The 12,753-nt window shown below is 45.6% G+C and overlaps 1 protein-coding gene across 1 annotated transcript in view; it reads left to right on the top strand.

Annotated features, from left to right (window-relative positions):
- The window catches only part of NDC1 (NDC1 transmembrane nucleoporin), a 367,243-nt gene that overhangs the window by 177,188 nt on the left and 177,302 nt on the right, over positions 1-12,753 (top strand). Inside the window, exons 10-12 of the mRNA XM_069642162.1 lie at positions 458-539; positions 11,180-11,341; positions 11,782-12,024. Of these exons, the coding sequence (XP_069498263.1) occupies positions 458-539; positions 11,180-11,341; positions 11,782-12,024 (487 nt within the window). The remainder of the gene's footprint in view (positions 1-457; positions 540-11,179; positions 11,342-11,781; positions 12,025-12,753) is intronic.

Consider the following 12,753-nt stretch of genomic DNA (forward strand, 5'->3'; position numbering starts at 1 on the left):
CAGGACGGAGCATTGCCTTGCACGATGGAAAGCCGCATCAGGGGAGACTACGCAAGCCGAGTGCCTCAATTCAGGATAGAGACGCAAACTTACCAACCGTACTAACAATTTCCCTTCCTGCATACACCTCTCAAACCAAACACAACCAAAACCTACAGCACAACAAACCGCACAAACTTCACTACATTGCAACAACAAAACAAAAAACAGTCTTGCACAACAGTACACGACGACTACCGGCCTCAAACACCCCAGGCCCAGCCAACGGACCCACCGGGCTGAGGCCGCCAACAGCACATCACTGCTCTCTTGCACTTTTCCTGCTTCCTCCCATTAACTCAACCTCCCCTCCTCTTTCAGAGCCGCCAGGGGACCACTGATAGTGCGCGGTACAAATGTCCTTTAACATTAATGGGTTAGTAAATGGACTGCATTAACCTTTTTGTTTTTCTTCCAGTACTTGGCGTTGCAAGATTTAAGATTGCTTTCACAGTATTCTCCTTCCCGAAGACAGGAGGTTTTCTGCCTAAGCCAACCAGGTAAGGTGCATTGTATAGTCTTGTATGCTAAATAGATGCGCTTACATAGAAAGTCCATAAGATCTACTTATGTAGAAAGTGTATTTCATTCTGTTAAGATGTTTGTGCATTGAAAATAGATCATGTGCGCGCCTATCCTTACCCCGAGACCTGGCTAAAACCTTGCATTGAACGGAAAAGAAAATGTTATCTCGAACAGCCCTTGGACCTAAAGGGTCTGATGTCACAGCCATTCTATATTACAAAGTTACAGGCTGCTGATGTCATGTGCATGTTCTGTCTCCCTTTGTGTAACGCTATTGCTTCATGCACGAAACGAATGTGTATGCTCTGCATCACCATGTTTACAATGCAGTGTTACTGATTAGATTGACGGTCCATAAGGATATTCATGTCCATTTTCCTGGTATGAGACACGGTTTAGTGTGTTTTTTGCCTGAGACAAGTTCTCTTGTTTCGCCAGAATGTAGTGCTTTTGCTAAATGGCGGTCTATGCTCTGGTTTAGGTGATTTGAGGATTAAAGTTAACCCAGAAACCTGTCAGGATAGATGTTGAACATTGGAAATGCAGACATGCTTTCACTAACTTTTCATAATCATTTGCACATTAATTCAGTGTAAAGTGTTTTGTGAATCACTTGGAAAGGATTGCATGTGAACTTGTGCTTTCTTTGGGTGTCCTTGGATTGATCAGTTGTAACTCGTTTTGTTTGGTGGCAGTGTACCTCTACAAAATAAAATTAAAAAAAAGGTATTTTGAGTTGTAGTTTTCCTGGCTCAAAGGAACACTGTTCCCTTTCTGATTGCTCTCCAAATGGAGTCTAGTGTTTGTAAATCCATTAGCCAGTAAAGTGTACTTTGTTGCCGTTGTGTGATTGGATGTTGACAGGGAATGCATGTGCTGGATCATTTGTGAGTTGCAGTTGGCGAATGGGTTTCAAGGGCCGACATTGGAATGAATGTACAAGGAGTTGAAGGATTTTCCTCTGACCAGGAGTTGCTCCTCCTGACCCAGGGACTACTAAAGTCCAGCCTCATGAATGGCATGCCTGAAAGATGCTTTTCTTGTCAAACTGGGACATGCACCCAAATAATGCACATTTCTTGAAACCATCTTTCTTTTTTGTCTTGTACTATATTGCTGTTGCTTTAGAATCCTGTCTCTTGCCATGTTGCTTTAGACCTCTTAACGTATTACGGTTTTTAAATGCTTTACTTTTTATTTACCTTACGTTTTTCTGTCGGCTCTCCCTTCTTGCTGCAACCTCCTAATTAGTCATTACCTAGCTTTACCATTACTTCATAAGTATGCCCCTGCATCTGTTACTGAATTAACGTCCGTTACTGCCTCTTTACTGACACATTTCTCTCCTATGCCACTTTTTCTGTGATGTAACCTTGCTCCCTTTCTTTCTCTGCTGCTCCCGCAGAATGAGGCGAATACACAGTATGCTAAAAAACGACTTCCCATGAGATGAAAATATATTCGAGTCCATTACATAGAACCATTCATGCCTTACATGTACTCTAGAGGTTTATTTTTGTAACTTGTATGCAAATTCCTAGACACATAGTTCATGTCGGAATACATTGGGGAGCCAAATGTAGATCTTTATAGCTATTGGTGTCAAACTAGCCAGGTTCTTCTAGGCCCTATCCAGGAGCTAAATGTCTACCAGCAATTTCTAACCTTGTGCAGTGGTTCCCGGGGGATGACTTGGGTTCTCTTGGTACCCGCATCTTCTGTGTTTACCTGAGAGAATGCCTGTAAAAGCTTCTATGGTGGCCAACACTGACTTGATTGCTGCTAACACTTTGAATGGTCTGATTGGAGGTTCGGGGTCTCCTACCTTAACATCGTTTTCAGAATCTAAGATGACGCACTGCAGCAGAATGTTGTCACCTGCTGGGATTTCATCCAATATTTATATAGCAGTTTTTCCTGTGTATTTTTCCTTAAATATGTATATTTAAATTTAGTTCTTCATCTGAGAGACATAAAACATTAAAAATGTATCCGGAAACCACACCTAGTGTTTCAGTTACTATGCAGTACATAAGGAGGGAGTAAACAATGACATTAAGTGCTGCATATGAGAACAAACCTCTGAAGTGTCAGTGCTTCTATGCGAAGAAGTTGCAAATCGCAAAACTACATAGACCCAATGCAACCTACTATCCATGGGCACAAGTTATGGTTAGAAACAGTTTAATCACAGGACAAATAACATTGATTTAAATAGCCCTTTATTAGGTTGTACATTTCTTAAACAATAGGTGGCCTAATAAGACTGATCCCAAAGCACCAGTTTGTATTTTTTTTTTATTATTTTGTCGCTGTGGGAAAAACCACTCTAGGAGAGCAACCCAATTACAACAGAACAGTTTTTAGTAGCTGCTTGCGGAAGATGGATAGAGCATGAATGCTCCTGATATGCAAAGGGAAGAGCATTCCACAGAGTGGGGTGCCATTACAGAAAAGGATCTGCCTCCTGCACGAGAGCGCCGAAAGCGGGGGACAGTCAACAGAAACTGATGAGCCGAGCGTAGAATTCTCTTGGGCTGGTAAAGAGACTGCTTCAACTGTAGAAACTTGGCGCCCATGGAGTGGATAGCATGATGGACTGTGCATAAGACCTTGACCTTTACCCGGGTTCTGTTGGACAGCCAGTGAAAATGCTGAAGGGCCTGGGAATGGGATAGTCCAGGGGCACTAAGAGCCATCCTAGCTGCTGCATTCTGGAGGGTCTGGATTCGTTGAAGCAGTGCTTCTGGCTGACCAAAATGGATCCCATTTTCAATAATATAGCACCCATAATGGAGGCAGTAACAAATTTACTCCTGGCCTCATTGGGAAGAAACAGAAGCACCTTCTTCAGAACCCTAAGTTTCACAAAGCCACTGAGATTTGCGCCTCTCTAGAGCCCGAGGTTATAATCATAATACAGTGGAGTAATGTCACCACTGTGTTTTGCACTCCAAGTTATCTCATTATAATATAATTGTTTTTTTTATAACAAGCTTAATACCGGAGAGGTTTCGAAGCATGGACCCGGGATTCCAACCTGAGTTGCTCTGCGTCTTCTTGCTTCCAAGAAGAGCGCTTTACTACTGAGCTGTACACTACCCATGCAATCATCGGGTAGTCCAGGGGGCAGAGAGCCTGTTGGAGTAGTCTAGTCTGGATAGAACAAGTGAAATTGCGGCCATGGTTCTGTGGGTAAATGTTAGGTAAGGCGAGATGTGATGTAGAGCCTGGAGTTGGTGGGGTCCGTTGTGGTTCAAAGATTTCTATTGCAAAGGATTTTACTGGGAGTTGAGATGGATTTCCAAAGTCCACTCTGGTGAGAGGATTTTGAGAGGCCACCCTATTATGGTGAACAGTGAAGACACAGAGGTTAACTTGGCCAAACAAGGTAAGGTAGCTGAGCGGTCAAAGCTTATTCTCAAGAAGGGTGAAATATTAATAATAATTTAGCATTTATATCGCGCTATGAACCCTCGAGTATCTGAGCGCTGCTTATTACCCACGGGGTGTGGTGCTCATTTATCGACATCGGCAGGATGAAAGGCTGAATTTGACCCTGCCGGGATTCGAACCTGCATCAGCAGGCTCTGCACAGACGCCAAAGCAAGCGCTCTACTCGCTGTGCTATCCGACCGGCTATCGAAAGTGGTCTAGGACTCCAATGAGTCCCCACAGAGCAACACCCGTAATTCGTGTTCGACAAGTATACAAAATACAATTACTTGTCAGGCCTTTAGTTTACAAACTAAGATGAAAATCACAGCTAATTATCATTACACAAAACATTTAAAAACCCATTTATACATCGTCTCTTAGGCGAGGGAGAGAGAATTACAGATGAAGCAATTACCAGTGCAACACGGGACAGTAGTCTGATGCATAGAATAGACAAAACTGATCTGTCTTTCAGTCACTTTTGGCTTAAACCCGATCCCCAAATCTCAACACTAGTATTTAAACATATAAAAAAATGTCAAAGCCAAGATATAAATGTAAAACAATTCAAAAGGAGGGCAAGCCAAGCCCTCCTTTATCTCACAATTAACACTCCACTCCCACAACTGCCATACTCTTTAGTCGCTCAAAACTCCTTCCTTTACTCAGCACATATTGTAATCCAATCTATTAATATTGACATTGTTGCATGTAGACGCCAGTGACCACTAGAGGGCAGTCAAGCTACATGAACGTCGCCAGCAGAGGCGAGATTTTGAATAAACGAAATAAGTATCTGAACAGGAAAAGAGAAGTCTTTCTGTGCCTAAATAGATTGGTGTGGCCGAACAAGGGACTGGATACCGGCAGAACTCTTAAGCATCAACACAAGACAGCTTCCCTAATTCTTACCAACGTTAGCCCAAAGATGGCTTGGGGCCTTGTTCCCTAAAGTCACCAATTCCAAAACATACTTCAGTTAAGTTCTTATAGAAATAACAGTGCCAGTGGTTAAGAGAGTTCTCAGTTAGATAAAATTAAACGTTCAGGTGATTACTTAATTCAACAAATTAGGATAGGCATTGGGAAGAGTCCTAAACCTATATTCATCACCAATGGTTGGGTCAGAGTGAGGTAGGGTCAGGAATGCATGCCCTAGGTACCGTATGGGGGTGGTTAGGAGGGGGGAGAAAGCAACCGGTATGTAGACTGACCCCGCCCGCTCTCGGTTGGGAATTCTCAGCGATATCACTGTTGGAGTTTCCATACTTCATTCCTGGCTTTTTCTTCTCTTTTGATTACTACTGAGAGCCTTTTAGAGGTCTAGTCCATTTTTAGCTGAACACCCAAAGACAAGTGAAGACTTCCGTGGGAGAGACTGCCATGGGACATCTCGGGGACATGAAGACCAGATCCAATGAAGGTCCCATGGTCAGGCGGCAGCAGCCGATCATACTGCGGCAAACACATCAAGCAGTCCACAGCACAGCTTTCCTTGGAGTCAGGTGGCTAAAAATTAATAGTTGAGGAGTTAGCTGGTCAGGCCACTGGTTGGTCCAGAGACATTTCCGACGGCTGTACAAGCATTGATCTTCATGCAGGGGCTGGGACAGGTTGTGTCCAGAGGTCGACGTACCAACAAAGGCCTTCGTGAGATAGACGGAGAAGCAAGGCTTCACTGGGACAACACTGGACTCGATGCTGGTTAAATGCAGGAGCCGTCTTCAGGTCGTCCGGTTTCATTAAAGTCTTGGTTCTAACGATCTGATGAACGAGCTCTTTTTATTCAGGAATCGGGCTGGGAGCAAGCCCACCAATGGTAACGATATGCATCATTCAAACAGCCAGTGGCTTTCAATAATGGGTAGCCAGTGGTCAACACATCGGCCAATCAACAGACTTTCTGGCACCATAGGTGTGGATTGGAGCTACAGTTCTATCCCCTTTTTGTGGCGCTCCCACACAACACCCCTTAGCCTGCGAAAGCCACAGCTTTCCCTGGGAAAGGGTTTTCCATATAAGTCATTTCCTGAACTGAGGGGGAAGGAAGAAGGATAAAGATCAAGTGAAAAAACTCATAGCACAGCCATTTTATGGTGCAAGACACCTTTTTAGTAGCCATTCGCTGTAAAGGGAACAGTGTACGGGTAAAATCACACAAACGCTAAACATATTCATTCATTTTGACATTTTGTATAGCTCCTTTCACCATAATTATGGTCCCAACGAGCTGTTGGTTGAAGGACCAGAGTCCAAAATTTGGGAGCATTGGGAGGTGCTGTTATACATTTGTGCATTGTGGGTGTGGGTGGCTAAGACCCTGCTAGTCGCCCATGTCTGAATGGCATGTAAATGGGTGCAGTGGAGGTACATGATATGAACTAAAGTGGGTGGATTGTGTTTAAGGCGATGGTGTTATGTGGGAAGCTACAGTTTAGATTTTTGTTAAAGATAGCTTCATTCTTATGGCAGAGGTGTTGTGCAATTGTGTGTGGAAATATGCCTGTGCCTTCCGTTAAGTTGCAAAGGTGCAGTATGCGAGAGGGGAAAATGGGTTAGCTGTACAAACATGTCTACATCCTGGATTCCATCTATGTAGAGGGGCAGTGCTACGTTTCACAGAGGAACTTGGAGTGATAGATGGCCGTCCCTAGTTCATCCTAGTACGAACAAGTACCCCAGCATGTGCTTTAGATTTACATACAGTGCCGACTACAAGGGAGGGATCCGATGTGCCCGATTGCCGTACAGATGATCAGAGTGCTTTTTCTTGGGTGCATTCTAAGTGTGATGCATTGCCCAGCCTTCAAGCCCATATGGATGGAGCACCCGGCCCATTGACAGGAATTCTCATCATGAGCAAGTTACTGGAATAACTTCTTGAGTCCCCTGTAAGGGTTGGTGGCGCCCAGGCAGGGTTAGATGTGGCAGAGGACAGAAGATGGAGAGATGAGGGCCCCCTGAGATGAAGCAGGAGGGGTGACTGCTGCCTGAAGCTTGTGTGCGAGTGGAGGAAAGTTAGCGTGGGGCCATTAGGGACATGGGAAGGACAGCCAGGTTTTGAGGGTTTTAAAGGCCAAGTGGTCCTCTATGAGACAGAGTGCGATGGGGAGGGAGTTCCAGAAGGTGGGTGCGAGAACTGAGACTGGCACCTCCTTGTCTGTAGAACCTGAAAATGGGTGCGGGGGGGGACTACTAGGTATGCAGTTCCTAATCTCAGGATTTTCGTGGGGCGGTAGATTTGTGAAATTGTTTTGGAGGAATTCCGGGTGTTTCGTGTGGATGGTACGCTGGGTAATGCACATGGCTTTGAAAGAAGCCCGTCAGCTGAGGGGCAGCCAGTAAAGTGTCTTGAGTGTGAGGGAGATGTTCTCTGGGGGAAAGTGCGAGGAGGAGCCTTGCTGTGGAATTTTTAATCAGTTGGAGATTTGGTATGTAGGCACGCCTAGGTCGAGGGAGTGAAGTAGTGGCGCGAGAGGATGATGGCCATGATTGCGGAAATTCTCTGGGGTGCAGGAGATATAATGAAAGATCTGCATGAGGATGCGCAGGTGGAAGGCGCACGATCTGGTGGCTACATTGATGTGATGGAGAGGGTCAGGTTCGAGCTAAGGGTGCATCCTAGGTTTTTGACTGAGGGGGGTGCAGTGGGCACAGGTCCCAATAACTGCCAAGGGATAGGTTGGGGAAGGAGAGCTGTTTTGTCGCATATTAGGATTTCCTTTTTTCAGGGTGTTGAGGAGCAGGTGGTGGTTGTCGTCCAGAGGTCAATGTCAGGCAGGATGCCAGGTCTGGGTGGGGTGTGGAGGGGGATTTGGGAATCTTGAGGATGATCTGAGTGTCAGCAGCATAGTTGTAACGGGTGATATTGTGGGAGCGGATGAGCGAGGGGATTGGTGATGGGTAAATGTTGAAGAGCAGGGGGAGAGGAAGGCTCACTGAGGGACTCCGTGAGGGGGTAGAGGAGAAAGGGTGATGGAGACCATTTGGGAACGGTTGGGGAGGAAGGAGGAGATCCATCTGAGGGCAGTCCCTGATGGCTAGGTCAAAGAGTCTCTCCGTGAGGATGGAATGGTTGATCGTGTCGAAGGCTGCTGAGAGGTCAAGGATGAGACCAGCTCACCCCTCAGTCTGCTGTTCTTTTCATGTCGTCCCAGATGGAGACAATGGAGTATTTGGTTCCATGGAGGGGGCCTGAAACCGGAATGGGCAGGTTCAAAAAGGCTGTGGGATTTGGCAAAGAGACTGAGCTGGGTGTATGCTGTGCGATCCAGTAATTTGGCTATGAAGCCATTGTTGGAAATGGGGGCTTTAATTGGAGGGAAGGGAGGGGGGGGTCTAGAGGGCTTTTTTAGTAGTGATTTGACGCGAGAGGTTTTGTGAGCTGTTGGGAAGATCCCAGTTGTTAGAGAGTGGTTAATTATAGATCTAGCAAGGGTGCCTGCACAGGTGGTAGAGAGAATGATTTTGAGAAGGGCAGGGGTCTCCCAGGGTCCCGATTGGTGGCTAATGGAGAGAAGCCTTGAGAAGTCAGGTTGGGAGATTGTAGAGAAGGAACTGAAGAGGGTGCGTGTCAGGGGCAGGTGGGAGGGGGGGCGGTTGGTGGTGGGATGGGGTAGGTTGGTGGTGGGATGGGGTAACGTGTTTGTTTACGGTGGATGGCGAGGTTCCTTTATATGTTGAAGTAATGGTAAGAAAGGGTGTTGCGCAGTGCTTTGGGGGGGGCGCGGGGGAAAGGGGACGACGAGGAAGAGCAGGGGGTGGTCTTGAATGTAGAGATAATCTTGTGGAGTTCTTTGCATGGGTTGTTTGCATTGACGATGCAGGAGGTGTAGAAGGCATGTCTAGCAAGAGTGGCTTTGTTTTGGGTGGAAGTGTTGGTCCCCTAAAGGAGTGCCAGGCGATGGTTGAGGGTTTTGAAGGATTTGAGGCAAGGGCTGAACCACCTGGGGCAAGGACCTGTGCAGTGGGAAAGGGGTCACCAGCTTTTCTTGGGCACATACTAAAAGTAATCAAAAGCCATTATATAAAAATATTTCTGATGCTTGTGAATCTGCTTAGAATCACATGCTGTGCATATAGTCCAACATCTGGTGGTAATGACATAGTATTGCATCTTTCTTTCGAAGATTGAAAGCGGACGCCGACATGGGCGTGACTGTAACACTATCCTTAACGTGACATGTTGTGTACCCAAAATTCCTTATGCATTGAGGTCCCTCAGACTAGTTGGTCGCCGTATGCAGAGCTTGCAAGAGTTGATATTGCTCCATATTGTTTTTGTCCCACGACCTATGGTCGTCTAGTCTAGACTACATCTTTTCAATGACGGCTGTGTGGACTTCCTGCCGCCGAAGAAATCTGCTCAGCGACTGGTGTACTGATCGACGTCTGTCGCCCGCGTGACCATGGCCCTCCGGCCAGGCCCTTACAGTATTCTTTTTCAAGAATGCATTTCCTTTTCCCTTCTTTCCCTATTTGGTCTGATTAACATCTCCCTCTGCTATGGAGAGGACACCCTTTATATTGGTCTGTCGTGTAACGAACAGCAAATTCCCTTGGAAGGACACCCATCGCTGTTGCAATAGGTGTCTACCTCAATTGTGACGAGCGTTCTTGTAAGTCCTGCAAGCTCTTTCGTCCCCAGACGTTAAACAGGTGTACAAAATGGTGGGCGGCCTACGCAATCCGAGAGTCCATCCCCCATTGGCACCGTCACTTTGGATGACGAGGGTTCCAGTGGCAGCCATGACTCCGAACAGGATGCCATTGACCTTTCAGCAGAACCCTCAGGTTCCCAAATGCCCGTCCCCAGACCCGACGGACAGTCCACTTGCTCTGTTATGGGGAGTTCACACTCCGGTGACAAGGGCACACACGCACCATCTAAGCAACACAACCCCTAAGGCCTCCTCTATGGACAGGTTGAAGCACATAATGCCAACAGGCCCGCCGAAAACTTTTACCGTTTCTACCGAACCTTGTGGTCTGGCGCCCTCCGCACAAGTCTTCTTGGCATGCGACGAGGCCTTCTCAGAGCATTCCCCCCACAAAACACACGGTTGCCGACACGCCGTCCAAGGGCACGCAAGCACCGAAGGCTTAGGTGGAGTTGGCAACCACGCTGGCAGGCACGTCGTAACCTAGCATTAAGCTGCCGAAAATACGCAAGAGTCTCACAGCTTTTTTGGCATCGGAAGAACAGGGCCCACCCCGTCTTGTCGAGAGGAGTATTCTGAAGTCCCCCAACCTCTGTCTTTATCAGGAAAAACCACCCCCTTCAGACCAGCCTTTTCCACCTCCAAACCCTTCGGCAGAGATTTGGGAGTTCTATGGACAGGATGGCCCAATGTATAGATTTCGCAGATAAATATTCTCAGATAAATATATCACTCCCAAGAGACCTAGGGAAGAGGACTCCTGCCCCATTCCACAAAGTGCAGAATTCTGACAACCGCCATTCTGTCTTGACTGTAGATATGTTTTTCTCAATGGGTACCTTACTGTCCAGGTTTTCTTAGGTGTCGGTACTTCAATAGGTGCTGTTACTCTGATGGGCACTGGGCAAAGCCCAGCTGCTGCTATTTGTTCATGATACGTCCTCTTCATCATGTTTCTTTGGCCTGTGTGCATACTCTAAGTTCCTTGTACCGCCTACATTCCTTTGTCCCTCCTAAAATGAGCCTAGCTGCCCAGCCATTGCTACCAACATACTTGTGTGGTACAAGCCTATACTAAGAGTTGGAGTACTGTGTTCCAAGTTTGAGTTTGCGAAGTCGTACCTGTTGGTGGATTTAGCAAAACTCCCTAGCACCCAGCATTACTGTTGGGACTCCAAAAAAAAGAGGATCAAGAAGAGGGTTGAAATACCAGAAAGAACCCTGTTCTTTAGCTCTTACTCCTGTGGGAGCGTAGACAGGCGCTCTGTGGTATTTCTGAAGGCCCTACAGCAGCCTCGCTTGTTAATGGACTTTTGCTCTTCACCCATACCTTTCCTGCAAACCTTGCAAGTAGCAACCTGATTTTTCTTAATCATTTATGCCCCACATGTATGTTTCATTCAATGTGTCGGTGCTCTTGTCTGGCACCCATCCTGGCATGGTTTGCAGTTAATGTTAATAAGCATTCAGCAATTCATAAATGAAACCACTACATTGTAAGTTTTCATTTGTGCTAGGAGGACATCCTCACAATTGGACAGCAATATCGAGAGAGTGCATCAGCCTGTTAACCAGTTTGACTTCTAAATTGGTTGCTCACCAAGAAGCGGCAGCCACGAATGGAAGAGTAAAAATACCATCCGCCACAGGGGAGCTCAAGACATCTTCCAGCAGTTCAGGTATTGCATGGATAATTTCAGATTTTTAACTATCTATTTAAATAGTAACACCATTGTTGTAATCTGTAATTACGATTCAACCTTTGAAGCGTCCTTGGAATGTGTTTAATATGTATACATGTCCCACAAAAGAGGTCCTGTTTTGAAACAAGTCTAGTATATTTACACATACTAATGTGTTTACACTGGTAGAACCTTTTAGTAACAGGTTCTTTGGCTTTCAGAGGGCAGGACTCAGTGAAGTAGCGGTGCAAGAATGTGTTGACCAACCAAGCTAAATTTTTAAAAAAATAAAAAGGTGTCTGGTGTAAAATGTCGCAATGTTTCCAATGTGTATTGCTATATTTCTGTAGTTAAATCAATGTTCTATCACTTAGTTTTACTGAACATCTCTATTTTGTGAAATTGAGCATGGTTTATTCTCTGTACCCCTTTTTCAGGGTCTTCTTTTACAAACGAAATGCCTTCTCACATGCAGAGGGATCCGAATACTCCAATGGGACGAGCAATTAAATTAAACCCTGATTTGAATAAGACTTCCATGTATGACCTCGGGAGCCCTTTTGGTTCTCCTGCAGTGATCCGCTTGGGTGGATTGCTGGATCAGAACTCTCCATGGCATGGATCAATCCAGAGTCCTCACATAATGAGGAGAGGAGCGAAACTATGGTCGGCTGATTCTGGTGAGTTCTGTTTGCCTCTCATTTGACTCATACAATGGAAATTGTGTTCTTTGTTTTTTCTTTTCCTCACTTTTTTTGCTTTTTCATCAAGGCAACAAAATTAAAATCTAAATTCTCTCATTTCATTTCTGCTGAGACTGTTAAAGCAGTTTTGTAACACCCTTTGTTGAGGATGCTACAACTAACCAACCATAGGTGGGGTGGAGGGGGGGGATTAAACACCTAACAAGAGGGGCCACACCTCTTAAACACAGGTAACTGGGTCATGGCGACAAATCTTAACGATCAGGTAGGGGTAATAGGTCGACACAGAGGTATCATTAGTGTACATAATAAATATAGGGAATGTACACTACAATGAAACTGAAATATATATTTTCATAAAGTCCCATATATAAAACTACCATTTGAAATAAGTATTTCAGTCATACTACATGGCATTAAAAAGATACCAAGTATCTTTATAAACAATAATGCCTATACCGGGACTCTCCTAACCCCAATCTCTGTGTGTCCTTTGCCAAGGGCAAGCACCGGATATAAAAGAACCGGGGATGGGGTGAATCCGGATTCCATACAACCTAGGTAAGTATCTAGTAGCCTTCCCAACTTAGTGCAGTGACCTAAAGACACATCCAAATCTCAGTACGTGTGGAAGGCCCTAGACCTGGTGTCCAGCACCTAACGCATATGGCAGGGTGTGGAAATGAAAAGGGATATACAATTTTA

This window comes from Ambystoma mexicanum, chromosome 1q (assembly GCF_040938575.1).
Source record: "Ambystoma mexicanum isolate Mex_15411 chromosome 1q, UKY_AmexF1_1, whole genome shotgun sequence".
Classification (NCBI taxonomy): Eukaryota; Metazoa; Chordata; class Amphibia; order Caudata; family Ambystomatidae; genus Ambystoma; species Ambystoma mexicanum.